The sequence below is a fragment of the Stegostoma tigrinum genome, chromosome 8 (assembly GCF_030684315.1).
Source record: "Stegostoma tigrinum isolate sSteTig4 chromosome 8, sSteTig4.hap1, whole genome shotgun sequence".
In the NCBI taxonomy this organism is placed as follows: domain Eukaryota; kingdom Metazoa; phylum Chordata; class Chondrichthyes; order Orectolobiformes; family Stegostomatidae; genus Stegostoma; species Stegostoma tigrinum.
In genome coordinates, this window is record NC_081361.1 from 80401451 (window position 1) to 80426381 (window position 24931).

The following is a 24931-nucleotide window of genomic DNA, read 5'->3' on the forward strand; positions in this document are numbered from 1 at the left end:
CTTTGCAAAGTCCCTCCGGTTAAGAGTTGTAAGACAGACACAATATAATGAATTAAAAGAAGCTTTGAGACAATATCTGGAAGCCAGGGGACTACCCTGCTTAAAACAGGTAGCATATTAAGGAAAGAAGCAGCAGAAACAGTTAAAAAATGTAAAGGTAAAACTCTACATAATCGCTTGCTAATGCTTTCCAGAATATTTCTGATGTGGTTAATGTTGAAGAAGGAACATTGAACTATTAGATTTAATTTGCCCTTTGTTCAATAATGTGAAAATAAATGTGTGGCAATGCCCCCACTTAAAGCTATTAATATTTCAATGCAGATAAGAGAATTTTCGACAGCTTGATGGGTGCTTTCAATTACTGTTACTCAGAAGAACATAAAAGGAGGAGGAGTAGATCAAGGGCTTCCCTGAGCCTAACCTTCCACTCAATACAAATCAGAGCTTCTACTTCAACTCACACCTGCTCCCTTTGCATATTCCTTGAAACCAAATTTTGCTTTTCTGAATCTTGAATGCAGTCAACTTTAGAGCATGCACAAATATCTGGGATAAGGAATGCAAAAGATTCAGAAAATCGCTGAGTGAAGAAATTTACCGTCATCTCAGTCCTAAATAATCAATTCCGTATTGTGTCATTGTGCCTCTATGTTCTAGATGCCCGAATCAGGAGAAACCACCTTTCGGTATATACTATCTCAAGGATATCCTTCTAGGTTTCACTTCTCATTGGTCTAAATTCCATAGATCCAAGCTCAATTTACTCAGCCTCTCACCAAATGAAATCTCATCCAAAGTTCCAATCTAATGAAGCTTTGTTATTCTATCACCAAGGCAAGGTTACTGTTCCTTAGACATGGAGACTAAAATGGAGCACAGTATTCAAAGTGTAGTTTTATTAATGGTCAAGAATAGACAACATATTTTGCTGTAAAGTCAAATCAAAACTCTACCTAATCAAGAGATAGCAAGAACTGTAGATGCTGGAGTCAGAGATAACACAGTGTGGAGCTGGAGGAACACAGCAGGCCAGGCAGCATTAGCGGAGAAGGAAGGTGACATTTCGGTTCACGACCCTTCTTCAGAAAGATCAACTTTCCAGCTCCTTTGATGTTACCTGGCCTGCTGTGTTCTTCCAGCTCCGCACTGTTGTATCTATCTATTCTAGCTTTGATTATACTCAATGAAGGTGCATCCATTTCCTTTTAGTTGCTTGCTGCACATGAATGCTAACTTATGTTCCTTGCACATATATATGCAAACTCCCTCAACATCAGTAGCCAAATGTTCAGGTCATTTTTCTACATCTGGGGTAAATAACTTCACATTTTTCCAATCATATGCCACGTTATACTTTTACTTTTAACCTAGGTTTGCCTCAAGATACGAAAATAACCATGATTTGAGCAAGACACCAGAGGATAATTGGCTCCCATGGGGTTTATACTCCAGTAAGAAGCCAACAGTTTAACACAAGGAATCAGTGGAAGTGAAAATAATTGAAAAGGAAAGGAAAGCAAAAAAAAACATCAGCTACTGGTCCCAAAATTCTTTCCACCATGACTGTTGGTAGAAGAAACTTTGAACTATTAGATTCATTTGTCCTTTGTTCTCTCAGATTAAAGTATAGGAGTTGATTGCACACATTTAAGCCATGGTTCAGAGCAGCTAACAAGCAATTTCCTCTATTATGTTGCTTTCAATCATTGCTGATCATAAAACTGTAAGAAACATAATAGACCTTATGGTCCCATGAGACTTCTCCATGTAAGATTATAGTTGATCTCCTTCCAAACTCCAGTTTCATGCTCCTGCCCTATTTGATCTCCCAGAGATCAAAATACAATGTATACCAGCCTTGAATGTACTCAAGGAAAGTGTGACCACAACTCTTTGGTATTAATAACTCCAGGTTCACAACTGTCTGTGTGAAGAAATTTCTTCTCATTTCAATTCTAAATTATCATATATTTCTCCTGCCTCTTTGGCCCCACATTCTAGATTTCTCAGTCAGAAACAATGTCTCAGTATCAATCTTGTCAAGTTCTTTCAGAGTCTTGAATGTGTGAATTAAATCACCTTTTCAGTATGCTAGAGAAAATCAAAGTTTACTCAATCTACCATCACAAGGTAACAATACATTTCAGGGACCAATCATTCGGACTTCCTACTGCTTCCAATGCACCTGTAATCTTCCTTAGTCATGGAGTCCAGGGCTGTGTATAGTATTCTAGGTGTGAACCACCAAAACCCTGGGCAGAGCAACAAGACTTCTTTGCTCTTGTACAGGATACAGGTTAACATGCTATTGGGTTTCTAATTACTGGACATAGATATGCCAGCCCATTCAAGGCTGTACAAATATCAACATTTAAATGTTTCACATCTTTAAAAAAGTGTTGTGCTCTGTCAAAGTGAATAAGCTCAGCTCTTTCCACATTAGGTTTGACCAGCCAGCTTGTTGCCCACTCAGTTAACATGGCCATATCTTTGCTTCTTCCTCACAGCCTACGTGCCTATCTAGATTATAATATCAGAAAAAAAAATTAACATATTATTCCAGTGACCGTAACAATACTTTACAAGCAATATTTCCTTCAGTGACATCTTGGAAACTTGTAAACTAATACATTTGTGTATTCCCTAATGTCTCTTAGTTTAGAAGACACACAAGGTACACAAAGAACAATGAATTGAAGCTGAGATTGACGGTACCCATGGGATTAGATTCCAGAGGAAAAAAGTTAACTTCTTGAGAAGAGAAGCAAAAAAGAAGAGAAAAGAATTGAGAAGGTTAAAAAGTCCACCTTCATCTGCTAATGGTTCCAATTAACATTCCGACATTGATGTTGGAGTAAAAAACCTTGACTAATTAGATCTAATTTGCCTTTTGTTCCAGGATATTTTTGTAAGGTGTATTCAGGAGGGCTTCCTAACTCAGTACGTTGACAGGCCGACGAGGGGAGAGGCTATTCTAGACTTGGTGCTCGGAAACGAGCCGGGGCAGGTATCAGATCTTGTGGTGGGTGAGCATTTTGGTGATAGTGACCATAACTGCCTCACATTCTACATAGCTATGGAGAAGGAGAGGATTAGGCAAAATGGGAGGATATTTAATTGGGGAAGAGGAAACTATGATGCGATTAGACATGAGTTAGGAAGCATGGACTGGGAGCAGTTGTTCCATGGTAAGGGAACTATAGACATGTGGAGACTGTTTAAGGAACAGTTGTTGCGAGTGATGAGTAAATATGTCCCTCTGAGACAGGCAAGAAGGGGTAAGATAAAGGAACCTTGGATGATGAGAGCGGTGGAGCTTCTTGTGAAAAGGAAGAAGGTAGCTTACATAAGGTGGAGGAAGCTAGGGTAAAGTTCAGCTAGAGAGGATTACACGCAGGCAAGGAAGGAGCTCAAAAATGGTCTGAGGAGAGCCAGGTGGGGGCACGAGAAAGGCTTGGCAGAACGAATTAGGGAAAACACAAAGGCATTTTACACTTATGTGAGGAATAAGAGAATGGTCAAAGAAAGAGTAGGGCCGATCAGGGATAGCATAGGGAACTTGTGTGTTGAGTCTGAGGAGGTAGGGGAAGCCCTAATTGAGTTTTTTGCTTCTGTCTTTACGAAAGAAACAAACTTTGTAGTGAACGAAACCTTTGAAGTGCAAGTGTGCATGCTGGAATGGATAGAGATAGAGGAAGCTGATGTGCTGAAAATTTTGTCAAACATTAAGATTGACAAGTCGCCAGGCCTGGACCAGATTTGTCCTCAGCTGCTTTGGGAAGCGAGAAATGCAATTGTTTTGCCACTTGCGAGGATCTTTGCATCCTCGCTCTCCACTGGAGTTGTACCTGAGGACTGGAGAGAGGCAAATGTAATTCCTCTCTTCAAGAAAGGAAATAGGGAAATCCCCGGCAATTACAGACCAGTAAGTCTCACGTCTGTCGTCTGCAAGGTGTTAGAAAGGTTTCTGAGGGATAGGATTTATGACCATCTGGAAGCGCATGTCTTGATCGAATGCAGTCATCACGGCTTTGTGAGGGGCAGGTCATGCCTCACAAATCTTATCGAGTTCTTTGAGGATGTGACTAGAAAAGTTGATGAGGGTCGAGCTGTGGATGTGGTGTATATGGACTTCAGTAAGGCATTTGATAAGGTTCCCCATGGTAAGCTCATTCAGAAGGTCAGGAGGAATGGGATACAGGGGAACTTAGCTGCTTGGATACAGAATTGGCTGGCCAACAGAAGACAGCGAGTGGTAGTAGAAGGAAAATATTCTGCCTGGAAGTCAGTGGTGAGTGGTGTTCCACAGGGCTCTGTCCTTGGGCCTCTACTGTTTGTAATTTTTATTAATGACTTGGATGAGGGGATTGAAGGATGAGTCAGCAAGTTTGCAGACGACACAAAGGTTGGAGGTGTCGTTGACAGTATAGAGGGCTGTTGTAGGCTGCAGCAGGACATTGACAGGATGAAGAGATGGGCTGAGAGGTGGCAGATGGAGTTCAACCTGGATAAATGCAAGGTGATGCATTTTGGAAGGTCGAATTTGAAAGCTGAGTACAGGATTAAGGATAGGATTCTTGGCAGTGTGGAGGAACAGAGGGATCTTGGTGTGCAGATACATAGATCCCTTAAAATGGCCACCCAAGTGGACAGGGTTGTTAAGAAAGCATATGGTGTTTTGGCTTTCATTAACAGGGGGATTGAGTTTAAGAGTCGTGAGATCTTGTTGCAGCTCTATAAAACTTTGGTTAGACCACACTTGGAATACTGCGTCCAGTCCTGGTCGCCCTATTATAGGAAAGATGTGGATGCTTTGGAGAGGGTTCAGAGGAGGTTTACCAGGATGCTGCCTGGACTGGAGGGCTTATCTTATGAAGAGAGGTTGACTGAGCTCGTACTTTTTTCATTGGAGAAAAGGAGGAGGAGAGGGGACCTAATTGAGGTATACAAGATAATGAGAGGCATAGATAGAGTTGATAGCCAGAGACTATTTCCAAGGGCAGAAAAGGCTAACACGAGGGGTCATAGTTTTAAGCTGGTTGGAGGAAAGTATAGAGGGGATGTCAGAGGCGGGTTCTTTACACAGAGAGTTGTGAGAGCATGGAATGCGTTGCCAGCAGCAGTTGTGGAAGCAAGGTCATTGGGGTCATTTAAGAGACTGCTGGACATGCATATGGTCACAGAAATTTGAGGGTGCATACATGAGGATCAATGGTCGGCACAACATCGTGGGCTGAAGGGCCTGTTCTGTGCTGTACTGTTCTATGTTCTATGTTCTATATTAAAACAAATTTGTTGATTGTATTATTTTAACTGTATACATTTCAGCTCATGTTTCAGTGAGAGATGAGAGGTAAAAAAATAAGAGATAGGAGCAAGAATAGACCTAATGGCCTCCTGAGCCTGACTGATCTCATGCCAATTCTTCATATTTCCATTGATTCCCAGAGATCAAAGAGTCTGTCCTGGACTTGAATATATTCAAGTATGAATTACTTTCAGACCCTGGAGTAGATCATTCTAAAGATTTGCAACTCTGTTAGTAAAGAAGTGTCTCCTCATCTTGATCCTAAATGAAATTACAAACATATCTCCTGAGTTTGAGGCCTATGTTCTCGATTCCTCAGCCATAGAGACAACCTCAGCGTCTATCCTTTCAAGCCCCATCAGAATCTTGTATGTTTTAATGAGATCACATCTCGTTCTTCTAAGTGCCAGAGAAGTCCAGCTTTACTCATCCATGCAAAGTAGGACAACATTCTCATCCCAGAAACCAATCCATTGAAACTTTGCAGTGCTGACAATATCCTTATATGTGGATTCCAAAACTGATCAAAATATTCCAGGTGCAGTCTCACCAATATCCTACTCAATTGTAATAAGACTTCCTTGATCTAGTATTTCAGTGTTCTTGCAAGAAAGAATAATGTGCCATTGCCTTCTGAATGGTTTGCTTACCTTCATGTTTAATTTTTGTGTTCCTTACCTAAGTGCAGCTACATCACTCTGATATCAGCATTTAACAGTTTCTCAACCTTAAAGAAGTGCTCTGCTTTTGTATTGTTGCTGCCAGAGTGAATGATTTAATATCATCCCACATAATACCCTCTCTGTCATCTTACTTACTCACCTAGCAACTTTCAGACCAGCCCAGCATTCTTTTGTCAGCAAATCTGACTATGTTGGCTCTCAGTGTATTTACCTGAGTCATGAAAAAGCCTGTCCCATTTGTCTGGAACTGTTAGTGATTGGGCTGCGAAATATTTTTCAGATATTTTGGTGAGGTGAAAAGCATTACATCAATGTCAAAGTGAAACATTATGATCATTGGAAATCTGAAATAGAACAGCAGGTTAGATGTAGGGAATTCTGAAACAAATAACTCATTTTCTGAAGCCGATCTGCCATCTACCCAGGCACACTCAGGAGCATGATTGAATACTTGTCTGGCTCAGTCCCATGCCAATATAGAACATAGAACATAGAACAGTACAGCACAGAACAGGCCCTTCAGCCCACAATGTTGTGCCGACCGAATATCATACAAGAAACTGGACATTCGAGACAAAACAGCCTGCTTGAAAACAAATGCTGGAGGTCACAGCAGGTGTGACATCATCCATGGAGACAGAGCAAGTTAAAATGTTTGAAGTCTTCATGGTTGACTGGCAGTGTGTCCACCAACTTAAACATTTACTCTTCCCATCACAGACACAGTGGTAGTGGTTTATACTACTTGCAGGGTGAATCAAAACAACTCACCACTGCTCCTTCAATAACACCTTCCAAACCCACAAGCTTTACCCATTTACAAGTACAAGAGCTGCTGCAGTAACTTGCAAATTCCCCTCCAAGCCACAAAACATCTCAGTTTGAAACTATGTCCTTCACTGTTGCTGGGTTCAAATCGTATGACTCCCTGCCAACAGCACTGTAGATATACCTACGGCAGATGGACTGCAACAAAGAAGGGAGTTCACTGTTACTTTCTCAAGGGATGGAGAACAATTGCTGGCCTTTCCATGGGGCCCACAATCCATCAAGTAATTTTTACAAGGTAGCCTTACTGTTGTGTTCTAAAAATGCCTACAGAGGGTGCAGAGGAGATTCACAAAAGGGTGCTTGGCATGGAAAGTTTCAGTTAAGAGGAGAGATTCGGCTGGGTTTGTATTCCCTGGGGCAGGGGAGACTGGGGTGGGGGTGCGATCTGATTAAGGTATACAAAATTATTAAGTGCATAGATGGCTAGACCATGAGAATCTTTTCCCACAGCCGACATGTCGGGAACCAGAGGACATAGGTTTAAAAGGTGAGAAGCAAGTGGCTTAAGAGGAGATCTGAGGTAAAATATGTTTTCACCCAAAGGGTGGTAGAAATATGCAGTGTGCTGCCTGAGAGGGTGGTGAAGGCAGCTACTCTCACAACATTTAAGAAGCATCTGGATGAGCACTTAACATGTCAGGGCATGGTAGGCTATGGATCAAGAACAGATAAATGGGATTAATGTAGTTTGGTGTTTGTTGTTCGGCACGATGGATAGAAGAGCTTGTTGCTACACCATATGATTCTATGACTTTTAAACTGATCATAGAAGTACAGTCTTCTGCTGGTTGCTTTCCTGCACTACCTGATCTTTGTTTTTTCATCTTAACAACATAAAACATTTAAGTAGAAAATAATTAATGAGTTAAAAGCACAATACCTTTTCCTGGCAGGCAACGTACCAATCTGAATTTAAAAAAGTAGGAAAAGGCCACAGTCAGTTTCCACCATGTACTCTGTATACTTGACAATGAGATTTCTTAATTGTCAATAAGAAAAATCAACTCTGAACTGTTCCTTACCTTCTTTAAAATAGCGGCATTTTAACAACAGGACAAAGATCAGACCTCCCCATCCAAGAAATCCTCCCAAGACCTTCTGCATCCATGTATTTTCTGTTCCTTCGATCAATCTGATCCCAAGAAATAGACTTGCCACTAGAAGAGAGAGAGTGATAAATCTGAAGATGTTGAAAAGAAGTGGGTTTTTCTCAGTCTAAAACATGTTGCATTTTCATTTGCAAATTGTGAAAGAAAGAAAAAATTACATTCTAAAAACAAATGTCAGAATGCAGTTTTAGTTCTCTCCATTGGCTACTGTAAACAATAAACAGAAACCTATCCAAGTCTTCTCCTGAATCTTCCTTTGATTTTATTGAAGCTATTTGAAAGAGTTTTGTTTCTTTCTTACACTGAAATCCCACAATCAACGAAGTTTTATTCTGAAGAACAGAATAAAGAGTATGCAAATCATATTTTTTTCCTCCTCATTCAGAACCTCTTGTAATAAAGGCATTTCTCATTTATTTTAAATAAATATTTATACACTTAGATTCCTTAACTTCAATATTTATGTATTATGAATGAATATCAACAAATTTGTAAAGAAAACCAGAATAATATAGTATGTGGAAAAACATATTTAAATTATTTTATGTCTTTCTATACAATCACATACCTGCAAGAATCTTAATAGTTACAGCCATGAATTTGTGAAAAAAGTTAAAGATGTGTCGTCTACAAAAATACCAAAAAATGTGATTAATCATACTTTCATTATTTGGTAAATATCTTCATAAAATTGTTTATTTAAAATATAATTAAAAAGGAAATCATAACAAAACAAGTTAGTACTCTGTAGTCATTATTTAAGAGATTTCCACGTCTCTCATTCTCATAAATAACTTCTTCAGCTTCTTACACAGAACTATTTTTAGCTCTCTCATACAGATAGTGGAATTGCCCAAAGGCAGAGCATCTATCCCATTTCTCTATCACTTGCCTCAAGCATATAGCTATCCAAGTACTCACTAGAATGGGGTAATTACTTGGATAGAAAAAAGTAGAATGGAATAGGCATGTGTATGGCACTAATCCAGCATGCTTATTTGGCGAGCTGGTGCAGGCGAGATTTTAGAGTCATATAGAGTTATAGAAGTGTACAGCATAGAAACAGACCCTTTGGTCCAATGCATCCATGCCAACCAGATATGCTAAACTAACCCGGCACATTTTTCCAGCATCTGGTCTATACCGCTCTAAACTCTTCTTATTCGTATACCCATCCAGATGCTTTTCAAGTGTTGTAATTGTGCCAGCCTCCACCACCTCCACTGGCAGTTCATTCCATACACACACTACCACTGCATGAAAAAGTTGCCCCTTAAGTCCCCATTAAATCTTTCCCCTCTCACGTTAAACCTATGTTCTCTAGTTTTGGACTCCCCTACTCTGGGTGAAAGCATTGACTATTCACCCTATCCATGCCCCTCATAATTTTATAAATCACTATAAGGTCTTTCTGCAACCTCTGACACTCCAGGGAAAATAGCCCCAGCCTATTCAGCCTCTCCCTATAGCTCCAACCCTAGCAACATCCTTGTAAGTTTTCTCTGAACCCTTTCAAGTTTCATTTGAATGGCCTCTTTCCATATCATAAGTCTGATAACCGTGAGAGTAGTGATTCTGGTCAATGGAAGAGAAACAGTTAATATTATTTTCCAAATGGTCATCAGCAAGGCAAAACAGGATCATTCACTGTTCCTTTGTCACTGGCCAGTAACTCTCTTGGATACAACTTGAACTGTTAATAACCGTTAAAATCCATTTTTATAGCTGTGTTCAAATACTATTTTTCAATTCAAGTTTTGTTTTCAAAGATCAAAGCAAAGGGAACGCAAAGAAAAAAATATTTTATTCTGACCTTTGAATCTCAAGAACACAACTAATTAAGGCTTGATTCCTACTTGAGAATCTTTTATTTTAAGCTTAGTAGCAGTTACAAAAGCAATTGAAGTTACGTTTCACTGATCACAATGTTACCTTGCAAACCGGCAAGGCCATTTTCACTGGTCACTCATTGCTCACTGTAAGGGAAATGATGGCAGGGTCAACAGGCAACAAACCAGAATCTCAGTGATAATGGGAACTGCAGATGCTGGACAATCCAAGATAATAAAGTGTGAAGCTGGATGAACACAGCAGGCCAAGCAGCATCTCAGGATCTAGGCCCGAAATCTCAGCTTTTGTGCTCCTGAGATGCTGCTTGGCCTGCTGTGTTCATCCAGCTCCACACTTTGTTATCTTAAACCAGAATCTCAGTTTAGTTTGCAATTGGCAATACTTGTTCTTGTCCAATAATCTGCATGTCAGCATCATGGTCACTAAGTGGTATGCAGTCAAAGGCCTAGGGAATCCCCAGTTTGGACACATCTTCCACTCACCCCTGTCCCCTTCATTTGTCAAATAGGAATCCAAACGCTCAGCTTGGGTGGAAATCTCAACTTAACAAGTTTAATCAAAAAACAAAGTTCCGGAATACTCCCCAAATTACATTCAAGGATCAAAACAATTTTTTACCTACCCCCACCATCCTAATTAACTGCAGTATCTTGAATACAGAAGGGGAATGAACAAATGGTCCTTGGTCCATGTGGCTCAATTACTCAGGAGAATTTCACTGAGCTACAGGGTCAAAGGAACAGTAAATTACAGTATTAGTTTACCACCCATGAAAATCTAGACTTACCTTCCCAGCCCGAGGTATGGACACTACCACTACACTTCAAGAGCCCTTACAGAATGGAGCAACATATCCTTCCTTCATACAGATGCCAGAGTTCAGCAATATCACTTAGTCTTGACTTGGGAACCTTCCAGGTGTCAAGCAAATGAGATACCCACTGCACTACATAACTACAATGCTATCATATCAGTGTAACTTGTACACAGTTGCTAAAATACCCCTGATTTAAGACAAGAGCCTCTTCTCAATTAGTTTTTCTTCACCAGATCAAAGGAAGTGGGCCCTATATGTTCACCGTTGTTAAAGAGGGTGCTGGCAGAAATCTATTTTCTGGTGAGCAATAGGCCATTCAGCCTTATACAACATTATGATCAATGGGAAGGGCTGTTCATGCAACAAATGAGTGTGGTGGTGGATGTGTATTTAGTTCACTCAGGGAGACTGAATTACTATGGCACCGTGCACATGTTTTAGTCTGAAGCAATGGATAACGACAGCAGAGACTTCAACATTCTTTCCATCACATGGCTGACCAGGTTGATATTCAACCTGTGTGGCCACATCATAAACACAAGATCATTGGCCATCAAAGCCTGGAGTGGGCCTTGAACTCGGAGCATCTGCCTCAAAGTCAGTGACACTAATCTTCTCTGTTGAAGAAAATATGGAGGGTGTATAAGGACTTCCAAATTTACGTGGTTTAATAGAGCAGGCGTACAGAAGATGCATACATTAAATATACGCAATCACAAACTCAGGGGTTTTTTTTAGTCACAGAATGATTACATGTAGCATTCAGTAGATCCATACATATTGAATTTAGAAAAATGTATTGAGCAAGAAAGGAGCAGAAAAATGTCTTGAGGGGACTAGGTGAGGAGGCATAGGAGAAGGCTTAAATGCTAGATCAATTGTTCTGTTTTTACCCTGTAAGGCTTTGTAAAAACATAGACGAGTAATGAATAGCTCGAGTAATATGTTAAGATGGCAACTGATGGCTACATGGTACAGAAATGGAGCCTGTTAAAATATTTTAGAACATAGAACATTACAGCACAGTACAGGCCCTTCGGCCCTCGATGTTGTGCTGACCTGTCATACCGATCTCAAGCCCATCTAACCTATATGCTTATCCAATGACGACTTAAATGTACCTAAAGTTGGCGAACCTACTACCGTTGCAGGCAAAGCATTCCATTCCCTTACTACTCTCTGAGTAAAGAAACTACCTCTGACATCTATCCTATCTTTCACCCCTCAATTTAAAGCTATGCCCCCTCATGCTCGCCGTCACCATCCTAGGAAAAAGGCTCTCCCTATCCACCCTATCTAACCCTCTGATTATTTTATATGTCTCAATTAAGTCACCTCTCAACCTTCTTCTCTCTAATGAAAACAGCCTCAAGTCCCTCAGCCTTTCCTCGTAAGACCTTCCCTCTGTACCAGGCAACATCCTAGTAAATCTCCTCTGCACCCTTTCCAAAGCTTCCACATCCTTTTCATAATGTGGTGACCAGAGCTGTACGTAATACTCCAAGTGCGGCCGCACCAGAGTTTTGTACAGCTTCACCATAACCTCTTGGTTCCGGAACTCGATCCCTCTATTAATAAAAGCTAAAACACTGTATGTCTTCTTAACAGCCCTGTCAACCTGGGTGGCAACTTTCAAGGATCTGTGTACATGGACACTGAGATCTCTCTGCTCATCTACACTACCAAGAATCTTACCATTAGCCCAGTACTTTGCCTTCCGGTTACTCCTACCAAAGTGCATCACCTCACACTTGTCTGCATTAAACTCCATTTGCCACCTCTCAGCCCAGCTCTGCAGCTTATCTATGTCTCTCTGCAACCTACAGCATCCTTCATCACTATCCACAACTCCACCAACCTTAGTGTCGTCTGCAAATTTACTAACCCATCCTTCTATGCCCTCATCCAGGTCATTTACAAAAATGACGAACAGCAGTGGACCCAACACCGACCCATGCGGTATACCACTAGTAACTGCTCTCCAGGATGAACATTTCCCATCAACTACCACCCTCTGTCTTCTTTCAGCAAGCCAATTTCCGATCCAAACTGCTTTATCTCCCATAATTCCATTCCTCCGCATTTTGTACAATAGCCTATAGGGGAACGTTATCGAACGCCTTGCTGAAATCCATATACACCACATCAACCGGTTTACTCTCATCTACCTGTTTGGTCACCTTCTCAAAGTTCTAAGTTAACTTTAATGCAAGATTATTAAGCTTGACATGAAAAGACAAACTGTAAAGATTTGTGACTGGATTTGAATCCATACCTCATGTAAAAAACTAGGTAGCATATAAATTGCTGAATAACACACTCACATTCTATAAAATGATGTAAATCAATTGATAGATTTTGAACAAAATGAATCAGAAAAGGATTAGAAATTGCACTACACAAAATGTGGAGAAACATTTTTTTCATTGTCAATAAAATGCAAACAGGTGATCACATGGCATTTAGGTGGGTGTCTGAGTTTCTACTGTAAATGTACTACATTGGAGAAACAGCAGAGAACAGTCATTGAATAATTAGGAGTGAGGGCGCTGAGCAATACGGAGAGAAGACAATTAAAAAGAAAAGAAGTCTCTAAAAAGAAAAAAAAGATAATCAGAGGGTTAGATAGGGTGGATAGGGAGAGCCTTTTTCTTAGGATGGTGACGGCGAGCACGAGGGGACATAGCTTTAAATTGAGGGGTGAAAGATATAGGACAGATGTCAGAGGTAGTTTCTTTACTCAGAAAGTTGTAAGGGAATGGAATGCTTTGCCTGCAATGGTAGTAGGTTCGCCAACTTTAAGTACATTTAAGTCGTCATTGGACAAGCATATGGACGTACATGGAATAGTGCAGGTTAGATGGGCTTGAGATTGGTATGACAGGTTGGCACAACATTGAGGACCGAAGGGCCTGTGCTGTGCTGTACTGTTCTGTTATACACATATAACGAGATTCAGATAAGGGGTGACAATGCTATGGGATTTAAGAGCTGTATCAGTCCAGTTTTTTTTAAGTGAAGAATGGTTGAGACAGAGGTACCAAGTGGAATGCTTAAAGTCAACAAAGCTAAAAGCTTGCATGGCCTTGGGGATTTTGTTTTATAAAGTTGGGACAGTAGAAGCAGTGTGAATGGGTTGGGTCAAGCTTACACAGAACCAGGGTTTTTAGTTTTAGCTTTCAGCAGCAGTTGCTGGGTTCTTGAAGCTGGACGTATAAGCTTTTATTCCTACCTTTTTTACAGCTAAAAGCTGGGGCTCCCTCCCTGCTGCCAGAATTGCATGTGAGATGATCTATTTTACTGAATTTGCCTTTGCCAAGGCTATGTTTATAGAATGTCACTACATTGGGGTAGTTAATACATACATATTATTTTGTTAAGCATTTCAAGAGTTATAGTTGAACCAATTTTATCCTTTAATTTTTATTCTGCCTGCATTTTAACCATAATATTTAAAAAAGTGTATTTTGCTTAAATTAGAGTAGTTTAATCAATTGAATTGCATCTGGAAAAGAAAATCTTACACTTAACCTTAAAATAAGAAAACATTAGTGTCCAGACTAGCTTCTTAATACAATTTGGGGGGCGGGGTTTGGCCTGGTCCATAACACAGGAAATCCTGAACAGTTTAAAATGAAGCTGTAATAAGTAGCTAAAAGCTAAGTTTAAAATCAAAAGCCAAAAGGTGCTTCTCTTGATTGCTGCCTGAAAAGGGGAAATTAATTATTTCTTCAAAGTGGCAAGAGAGAAAGTTATTTAGAATTGGTCGGTAGGGTGGAATTGTTAGAACACTACAGATAGACTAAACTGGCTTTTACGGCCCTCGACTTTTCTAATTTTCTTAAAGTGGAATGGAATGTTGCAAAACAGTTCAATTCAGAAAGATAAAGCAGCAAGAGAATTGGTGCATTTCCTCACAGGAATTAAAAAATCTATTGATAAGTCATTTGTCCAGGGTCCCTAACAACAACTTCAAAATAAAAGCGAAGGCCCACATACATTAGTAGTCTGCTCAACGAACCTATCAGCTTATGGTGTACGGTAGACAACAGTCAAAAGGCCTCAAAAGTAACTGCAATTAAACCAGGAAAGCTTCAAGTGAAATACTGCTCAGAAAGTTCAATACAACTTCTTTAAAATGCTATATTTCTGGGGAAATTTTTGTAAGACGAAAAAAGAATTGTCCACAGCTTAATTTCCTGCTACAGGATGTCACTAAAATTGATGGTGTAGTGGACATTGAAGGAGGTTACCTAAGATTTCAAAGAGATCTTGATCAATAGGGTCAATGAGCTACGGAGTGGCAGATGGAGTTTAATTTGGATAAATGTGAGGTATTGCATTTGGTAAAACAAACAAGGACAGGTCTTAATTAAAAATAAAAAAAAATTAAAAGTAAGATTGTGGGTAGTGTTGTAGAAGAGAGAGGCAGAGATCAAGGGGTTCAGATACATAAATCTTTGATGTTTGCATCACATGCAGACAGGGTTAAGGCGGCATTTGGCACACTTCTCTTCATTTCTCAGACCTTTGAGTACAGAGGTTGGGTTGTCATGTTGAAGTTGTACAGGACACTGGTGAGGGCTCTTGTGGAGTACTGGGTCCAATTCCGGTCACGGTTACAGGAAGATTATTATTAAGCTGCAGCCGGTTCAGAAAAGATTAATCAGAATGTAGCCAGGACTGGAGGATTTGATTTATAAAAACAGGCCTGACAGGCTTGGGCTTTTTTCACTGAAGTGTAGGAGGTTCAAGAGTGGCCTTATAGAGGTTTATAAAATCATGAGAGATGTAGATAAGGTGAAAGGCAGATATCTTTTCCTTGGGATGGATAATTTCCTCCTAGTTGTGAAATCAAGGTGAGAGAGAGGAGAAAGATGCTAAAAATAAAAAGACCTAAGGAGCAGCCTTTCTCTCTCCACACCAAAACCCCCCCCTCCCCATGACAGTGGTTCATGCAGAATGAACTTCCAGAGGCTGTGGAGGATGTGGATACAGTTACAATGTTTAAAAGAAGTTTGGATAAGTACATGAATAAGAAATGTTTGGAGAGATATGGGCCAAATGCCGGCAGGTGGGGCTAGTTTAGTTTGGGATTATGATCAGTATGGACTAGTTGGACCAAAGGATCTGTTTTTGTGCCATATGACTGTGACTCAATAACACGGTTACTAACATTACTAAACAGCTGACTCTTTCATAAGGTAGAACTGCATTTATCAAAACTGAGGAAATGTATTTCTCTATTGCTACAGCTCAGACAGTCTTTCTCATGTTATCAGAATCCAATTATCTGCCTTTATTTATATAGTTAATTGATATCAAGAACAAACCCATAATTCAAAATACATCAGACTACAATGCAAGATGCTGAGGTTTTTTCAAACTGACCTCTTGTGATCCGGTGAAGGCCTGAAAAAGGCTACACTGGGTTGAATCAGCGCTAGACCCATTACAATACACCCCAACACAGGATGAGCTCCTGCACTCTGCAAGAGAAATATAGAACTATAAGGACAAAAAAAAACCAGCAAAAGTTGGTCCATATTTACTGAGGTGAAGAATCAAGGTATATTCCACCATTACAGGAGATGCGATAAATTTTTATCTAAAAAATGTTCTCAAATTATATGTTGTTCTGTTACTAATTGAGGTAGGAGTCAACACAGGAACATCGGGGTTTTAGGAGCTGGTAGAGACAATTCAGCGAGCACCACTGACACTATTTGAAGTGAACTGTTATAAAAGTAGTGAGTGGAATTTATCCCCATTTGTATAAACAAATGGATGTGTTTGGATCATCAAGTTATATGAGGTTTGAAGCACATTGGGATGGTGAGATCGACCATCACCAATTAATGGCCATGTAAGGACCTCATCCTGCCATCTCTGATATCAACCCAACTGCAGACAAGTAGGTCTACTGCCTTGCAGCATGAACAATAGCTAAAACTGTAGGATCCAAGCTTGTCACCTCCTGGGGGAATGCAATCAAAGATACACACAGTGCCTTGATTGTAGGATAGAGAATCAGGAAAGGGGGAGGGGTGCATCCTCGGACTTTGCTACTGACAACATACCCCATACTGTCTCTCTGCTATCTCCCACCCATGAAAGCATCCCCAGAACAATACATATCCAGGTCACTTTGCGATTCTGGGACTCTAGAGCTTGATATCCCCACAGCAGCTACAGCCTCCTCAGTTAGACACTGAGTCCCAGATTGACCAGCAGCTCTTAATAGGTGAAACATATGCTGCTGAAGTCTTGGTTTCAGGAAGGCCTGTCAGGGGCCTGGCCAATGACCTGATAGGCTTTTAATTGAGCAAGAAACACAAATCTCTTGTCAAATTTCTAACCAGCAGCCAAGATCCACAATGCTGAAGATCGCTTTCAGTAAACCATTTCCCAAAAACTGGATTAAAATTGCATAGTAGTCACTCTTTGGAGAAGTATAGTGCCACAAGCATTGGGAAGGTTGAAGATCAAGGACACGACAATAATGTAAATTTTAAGACACTGCTCTTTTCTTATTAAAAACAGCATAAACAAGAGTAATGTAGAACATTATCAAATGCAGTGTAGCAATGAATAATAAACAGTGGTGAAACGGGAACTATGCATGTCACAAGAAATTTTGAATGATGAAATAATAGACTAGTAGTATAACTGAATGGGAGAATAGCTGTTGCATTATAATTATTTTTGGTACTGAAGCCCTATGAGAAAGGGCAACTATGTTAACATTTTTAAAAATGACTTGAAAGCCATTCATGCTTTAAAACATGAAGAGAAGAACTTACGTAACTCCACCCTTTCACCTGCACAAAAGCCAACACAAAGCCAATGATTGTTGTAATAACAGTTAGTATCATCAGAGTCCAATGAAGCTAGAAAAGAAAAGGCACCATTTAATATATTTTCATTAAAATACATATACATTACAATATGTAAGAGCAACGATTAACAAACATTTCCTCTCAATAATTATTCCCAAAAACCCTTGATTAGGGTACAAGCCAATGCCAGAAAAATAAACAACTAAAACTATTATATCAAAACTGTTAAACCCAAATGACAAGATTATATTAGCAATGGAGTATTTTACCAAATATAACAGTAAAAATTAACATAGATACAAAGCTAGAAAATCTCAGGTCTGACAGCATCTGTGGAGATAAATCAAAGTTAACATTTCAGGTCCAGTGACTCTTCTACAGAAGATTCTGAGGAACGGTTATTGAACCCAAAACATTAAATGATTTCTCTTTACAGATGATGCTACACCTGCTGAGATTTTCCAGCAATTTCTGTTTTTGATTCAGATTTCTAGTACCCGCAATTCTTTCAGGATTTTTTTTAAGCTACAAAGTTACTTCGTTACTTGCTCAAGTTCTATCAAAAGATTAAATTAGCATTCGAAGGAATAAGAATAAACTGGTAACTTGATCAGGCAAAAGAATGATAGTTAATAATTCTGTAACTAACTTGAAACCAAATTTTCTTGCCCAAAATCTTCATTGAGCCTCCAAGCCTCTTAAAGAATTTAGCAATTATCATGCCAATGCTTCCAACTGTCATCCAGGCTATTAACATCAATGCACCTGTAAAATAGAAATGCAAAACTTTATATATTTTTGATAGCACTGTTATCGTGATCTCTGTAACATTATCTTCTGTTGTTTCTCCAGACTTAATAGGTGGAACTTAGAGTTAAATAAATTTAGTAGGCATCACTTGCCCATTTAAGGACTTTAATTGTTCAATGTCCTCTATGCGACTTCCCAATGCAGACAGACAATCAGGGCACCAAACTCACCCCTGCATAAAACATTAAATTCTATCAAAAATCATCAATAGTTTCCGTGCCAGCCTCCCATCATCAATAAACTTCAAAACTATCCAAAAGCTTGTTGCCTGTAAGCTGTCTCACTTGTCTTCAAGTCACATCTGCACAGACCTATACGGATTCTGCTTTATTCAGTGCATTAAACTTGAAGTTCATTTGTTAGACTTCAGTCACTCCACAGTCTTCCACACATTTATCTGTGCAATCTTCTGTGGAATTCATTCTGCATTGTCCTCTTACTGTCACCTTTTCAACATGCCCCCCCTCCCACAACAAATCGACGGTTAAAATAAAATCCTTTAGGCATGTTGTTGCCACTTTTGAATCCTTCAGTTTGTCTGATCAGCCTTCTCCAAACACATCATTTTGGTTACCTCTCCTAATTTTTTTCATTCTTGCTCACTTTTAAAGGTGAGAGGAGAAAGATTTAAAAAGGACACGAGGGGCAACTTTTTTCCCCTCCAGAGTGGTTCATGTGTGGAATATGCTTCCAGAGGAAGTAATGAACGTGGGCACAGTTACAACATTTAAAAACCTTTTGGAAATGAATAATGTTTGGAGAGGTAATCGGCCAAGTGCAGGCAGGTGGAGCTAGTTTAGTCTGGGATTACGGTTGGCATGGACAGTTTGGACTGTAAGGTCTGTTTCCATGCTGTATGACTCAAAGGCTCTACGATTGACTATCTATTCATTTTAATCCTTATTCTCTGAAACATGTTAGAATGATTAATAGCACAGTGATAATGTCACTATGCTAGTAATCTAGAGTACCAAGCTAATGCTCTGGAGTCATAGATGCAAATCACATCCTTGCAGCTGGTGGAATTTAAATGCAATTAATAAACCTGGAACATAAAGCTGGTATCTACGATGGTGACCAATGCAACTATCACTGTTGTAAAAAGCCTTCTGGTTTACCAATGCCCTATATGGAAGGAAATCTGCCATCTTTACCCCGATTGGCTTCCATGTGGTTGACTCTAAATTGTCACTTAGTTTCATGGGAATTCACAACAGGCGACAAAATGTTAATGTCTCAATATCTCAGGGAATGAGAATCGAAGCAGAGGGCAGAGTTGAAAACAAAATCGAACAGTATCTCTGATTGTGCTTGGATTGTTGAACCAGTATGCATTATGCTGATACCCTGTGTAAAAATGCCATTATATGCATACAACATTAAATTGTTGTTGCCAATTAGCCAAGCTTCACTGTAATGAATGGAACAAAAACAATGTAGCTGGAAAAGCTCAGCAGGTCTAGCAGCCTCTGGCCGCTACATGTGGACCAAGTCCCATGAAAGAATTTGTTATTTCATGTACATAAAGACCTTCTGTAGAAATTGTACCTGGACATGGTGAAAAGACTTGTGCATCCAACACAGTCAGAGCTATGCTGATAGGAATTTATCCAAGAAAGCAAGTTCTAAAGATATTAATAGCACAGCAAAGGGAGATTACCGATTCCCCTGGTCAAGGATTGAGAATCAGGTTAAGAATCCCTTCATGTAAAAATACTTTAGTTATGGAATCAAACCAGTGACAATTGTAGGCCTGATCCTGTAAAAATGAATGAGTTTTATGCAATTCAAAAATCTCACTCGAGGTCCACTGAAGGCTTGCAAACAAACAAAAAAAAAGACCATGGAAAACTACACACAATCTGTTGAATGCAATGCAAGGTAAAACTGCAGTCAGTGTTAAATATTCTGTATGGACAACAGCAAGTGGAAGGAATGGGGTTCCACATATATCCCTTTCATCTTATTCCCCATTGTCTAATTAGATGGGCAAACAAATTAAAAGCTTTAAAATTGCATAAGGACTTCTGACTCCCATTTCTCTTTCTGAAATAAAAACAAAATGAAATCACCAATTATTCATTACTGTGAAAACCAAAAGAGCTGCGGATGCTGTAAATCAGGAAGAAAAACAAAGTTGCTGGAAAAGCTCAGCAGGTCTGGCAGCCTCTGTGAAGGAGAAAACAGAGTTAACATTTCAGGTCAGGTGACTGAGGAAGGGTCACCAGACCCAAAACGTTAACTCTGTTTTCTCCTTCACAGAGGCTGGCAGGCCTGCTGAGCTTTTTCAGCAACTTCATTTTTGTTCCATTCATTACAGTGAAGCTTGGCTAATTGACAACAACAATTTAATGTTGTTGTATGCATATAATGGCATTTTTACACAGAGGGGATCAGCATAATGCATACTGGTTCAACAATCCAAGCACAATCAGAGATACAGTTCAATTTTGTTTTCAACTCTGCCCTCTGCTTCGATTCTCATTCCCTGAGATATTGAGACAATTATCGGTAAGGGGTAATTCTGTGATCTTGCGCATGTAGGTGGGTATCATCCACAAAGTTAGCATAAACTAATTAATGAATTGGAGCTACCATGTTTCACACTTTTGCATGTTTACATTTGAGAATTTTTTGTGCTCCACATTTTACATAATAGATAAATAAAATAATCAAAAACAGTGTCTTACAAATAAAATGAAAAATAAATGAATGCACAAAACAGGTATGATTCAGCAAGATGTTCTCATTTTGTAACACAAGTTCTAACACATTATCCACATTAGTCAGACTCTATCAGTTTACTAAAGACTCAATTATGCTGATAACACTTCCAAACTATGACAACTGGCCTTCATATTTGAGCATCAAGTTGATAACAACAACATAGATTTATGTCTGGTAAGGCATGTCATACAATTAAAATGCATTCTGTTGAGTCCTGATGTTCATACATACACTCCTATTAAAAACCTTATTTTTATAATCCAATTGGGTATCACAAATAAAGTCATTTAATTTTTAATTTTCATTTTATAATCTGATTAGTTCCCCACACCACAAATCTCACTAGAACATATAAAATCCTGCACTCAACTGGAAATATTTTAAATGTGGGGAGGTATTATAGATGAGGTAATGGGAACGGCAGATGCTGGAGAATCCAAGATAACAAAGTGTGAAGCTGGATGAACACAACAGGCCAAGCAGCAGGTATTATAGCTGGACTGTTAACCCAGACATCCAGGAAATGTTCTGGAGATGAAAGCAGATGGTGGGATTTGAATCCAATTTTTTTTAAAAAGTCCAGAATTAAGCATAATGATGACCATGATACCCTTGTCAATTGCTGGAAAACCCCACGTAGTTCACTAATGTCTTTCCGAGAGGGGGATTGCCATCTTCACCTGGCGTGACTCCAGACGCACAGTAATATGGTTGACTCTTAACTGTCCTCTTGGAATGGCAATAAATGTTAGCCTAGCCAGGAATGCCCTCTACCCATGAATGAATAAATGGAAAAAAAATGTTAAATGCGTTTGGCATTGCCCTCAAATCTAAAGGTCACATTGTATCAGTGGATTGTGGAAAGGATACATAGCAATATCTTTCCAAATCTCATTTTCCATCAACATATAGGTTCGAGGTGTAAAAACCAAACTTAGGACCTTGTGATTCCATTTCACAATTTATCAAATCTCTTTCAATCTTTACAACTGGGGTGGCAGCCCTCTCTAATGGGTCTTGAGCCTTCACCTTGGTTCCTCAATAACAAAACAAAAACCATCCTGTCACTAAGAGAAATACTGTTGCTGGGTGCTTCAACAAGGCGAGGTAACCCTTTTCAGATCCATATGTCAAACCTATAGTATGCATAACGTCATACTTGCTCTTCAGAAAACTGTCACACAATAGCTCAATAAGCACAAAGTTACAATTTCGATCTGTGTCAAGTGTAACCTGTATAGTCACATTGAAAATGATCTGGTCTACAGCACAATATATGCTGTGAGTAGCTATAATGTGCAATTAAAAAAAAAGGTAATTTTTGACTCTATTGATAACTGGATTTGTTTGGATGTAGTAGTCACACTTATTAAAGTGCTTTCACACTCCTTACCGTGAGTCTTGATGAGGATTGATCTGTTGTTTTTCCCGACAACTAACTGTACAACTGTAACATCCACTTTCTCGGTTGAGATGAATGGAATCTCTGAATGCAGTTCTATTTGCCCTGAAACATATGTCAGGAATAGACATTTCAAAAACTCTCATGATCCCAGAAACAGGACATCGTTTACCACAATCAACCTTTGTAATTGCAGCCATGGCAAGATATTTCCCTGTCATTTCAGATCGTCAGTTATTCGACTTTGCCAGTCCCTTTCTTCAATAATCCACCTTCTTGGAACCAAGTAAAAATGGTCACATTTCTTTCTGCTCCAATGTAACCAGTCCGTACTTAGGAATGGCTTTAATGTACTGTCCTTTCAATTATCTCAAAAGTAATAAAAGTTGCCACCTTTGACCTCCACAACTACATTCATGTTTTCTATTAGGAATTGATAACACTGAAATCTGCTTCTCTAATGCTAGCATCCTTGGTATGGTCAGGTAGCTCTTCCATTATCAAGCTGTAGCTAAACCATAACTTTCTCGAACTGAACATTGTCAGAACAGAATTCTTCCAAATCAACTCATATCAAAAGTTTCTTGAGTCATCCCCAGTTACTTGCTTAGCCAGTACATTCCTCAGTTTCTCAATTGGCTTGAATTTTTGAACTACATTCACTCCATTACTACTTTCCCCCCGAAGTATTCCTAGCTTTTGTTTTATCATTCACTCCAGCTGCAGAACATTACCTTTGTCTCCCGATTTAATTCAGCTATGTCTTCACCGGCATCTCATTCTATACAAATTCCAGCTGGATCTGAGCAGTAAAGCTTAGTTCAAGTTCACCACTATGTTTCTGACCACTCATTATACTCGTGCTCTTTAACTTATTAAAAAAAATCTCAGGTGGTAATGCGTGAACCCAGAAATGACTTCCACCTTTTTATCCTACCTTGCTCATTTGGTCTTAATTGTCCATGCATCTCCTCTCTAGAACTCTGCCCTGTTATTGCTCATCCTCTACCTTTGAAGGCTGTTCAAAATTTTTGTTTCCAAATCTGAAGAGTACCTTCACACCTAACTGGTTTACATGTCATTGTTAAGTGCGAATTTTAACTATGTAGTATGTTAGGGAGACAGGAAAAGTGAGAAAAAAAAACGAATGGAGTGAGAAAGAGAAATCTAAGAAAAAAAGAAGTGGGGAAGAGAAAATTTGCATATTACTATACATTTCACAACATCAGGCTATCTGAAGGTGTTGCAAAGTGTAGTCATTATTGTAATGCAGGAATTGGAGTAGTAAGGGGTAGGCGATGGCCTAGTGGTAATATTGCTAGACTATTGATGCAAGAGACCCAGGTAATGTTCTGGGGACCTGGGCTCAAATCCTGCCATGGCAGATGGTGGAATTTGAATTCAAAAATAATCTGGAATTAAGATTCTAATTATGACATGAAACCATTGCCGATTGTCGTGGCGGGGGGGGGGGGGGGGGGGGGGGGGGTGCGGTGGAAGCATCTGGAAGGAAATCTGCCATCCTCGCCTGGTCTCACCTACATGTGATTCCAGCCAGCAGCACCCACATCCAATGAATAAACAAAATCTGCATGGGAGTCAAAGAGTATTGGAAGTGGACAGGAAAAATGGATTTGAAGCCAAAATCATATCAGCCCTAACCTTTTAAAATGGGGCAGCAGGCTTGAAGGGGTCTTGAGGCCTAATTCTACTCCTAATTCTACTCTTATGTGATAATAAGTGGGTAATCTGTTTTAGTAATGTTGATTGAGTACGGACCTTGAAGAACTCCCTTGTTCTTCTTCAAAATTGTCCCGGGGATCTCATCGAACATAAACGCAAAAGAAATAAAAGAGTCAAAGTAGGCTGTTCAGCCTTGCGAGGCTGCTCCATCATTCATTAATGTCCTGACGATCTTTCATCCCAGCCCCACCCTTACACAGTATTCCTATTATCCTTCAGTAAGGTGTGATCATGCTCAGGCTTAAGTACAAACAACAGCATCTGAGAATCAATGAGGTTTAACATCTTCTCCAACAAGTCTGACTGGGCTGCTCTAGGGCATCAATCTTGTTTTGTGTCCAAGCTTCTGAGCGACACTCGAGGCCATTACTATAGGACTCAAAAGGTGACAGTGGAATTAACAGAGGTACATCATATTTGCATTTGCACAGCCACCAATAGTAAAATATTTGTAGTTGTAATGATATGCAATTTGGTTTATACAGTTATTTGGTGAAGATTAATTCATCATCATTCTGTCCTCTTCCCTGCTTATCAGGTGGAGGGAGCTTTAGCAAACGAATTCACAAAAGCAAAGACCAGTCATTAGCCAATAGCACATTAGAAATATGCATATTAATATTGTACATAGGAGTGAAGTGAGGTGTTTGCCATTAACATCAAAGAAGTCTGCTCAGGGATTGTTATCTGTTGAATGGATTTTGCCTTTCACTACAGTAGGTTGAGTCGAGTGTTAAATTGAAAAGAGCACCTAGCAAGTGATGACAGCTTGTCATATTAACATTCTCTCACAGATAAAAAGATGGGA

The 24931-nt window shown here is 39.5% G+C and overlaps 1 protein-coding gene across 1 annotated transcript in view; it reads right to left on the reverse strand.

Annotated features, from left to right (window-relative positions):
- Nucleotides 1-24931, reverse strand: part of zgc:163022 (putative ferric-chelate reductase 1) — a 57559-nt gene that overhangs the window by 10683 nt on the left and 21945 nt on the right. Inside the window, exons 9-15 of the mRNA XM_048539569.2 lie at nucleotides 22372-22485; nucleotides 18091-18206; nucleotides 17406-17492; nucleotides 15994-16091; nucleotides 8503-8561; nucleotides 7848-7982; nucleotides 7706-7731 (exon numbers count right to left, since the gene is read on the reverse strand). Coding sequence (XP_048395526.1) covers nucleotides 7706-7731; nucleotides 7848-7982; nucleotides 8503-8561; nucleotides 15994-16091; nucleotides 17406-17492; nucleotides 18091-18206; nucleotides 22372-22485 — 635 coding nt within the window. The remainder of the gene's footprint in view (nucleotides 1-7705; nucleotides 7732-7847; nucleotides 7983-8502; nucleotides 8562-15993; nucleotides 16092-17405; nucleotides 17493-18090; nucleotides 18207-22371; nucleotides 22486-24931) is intronic.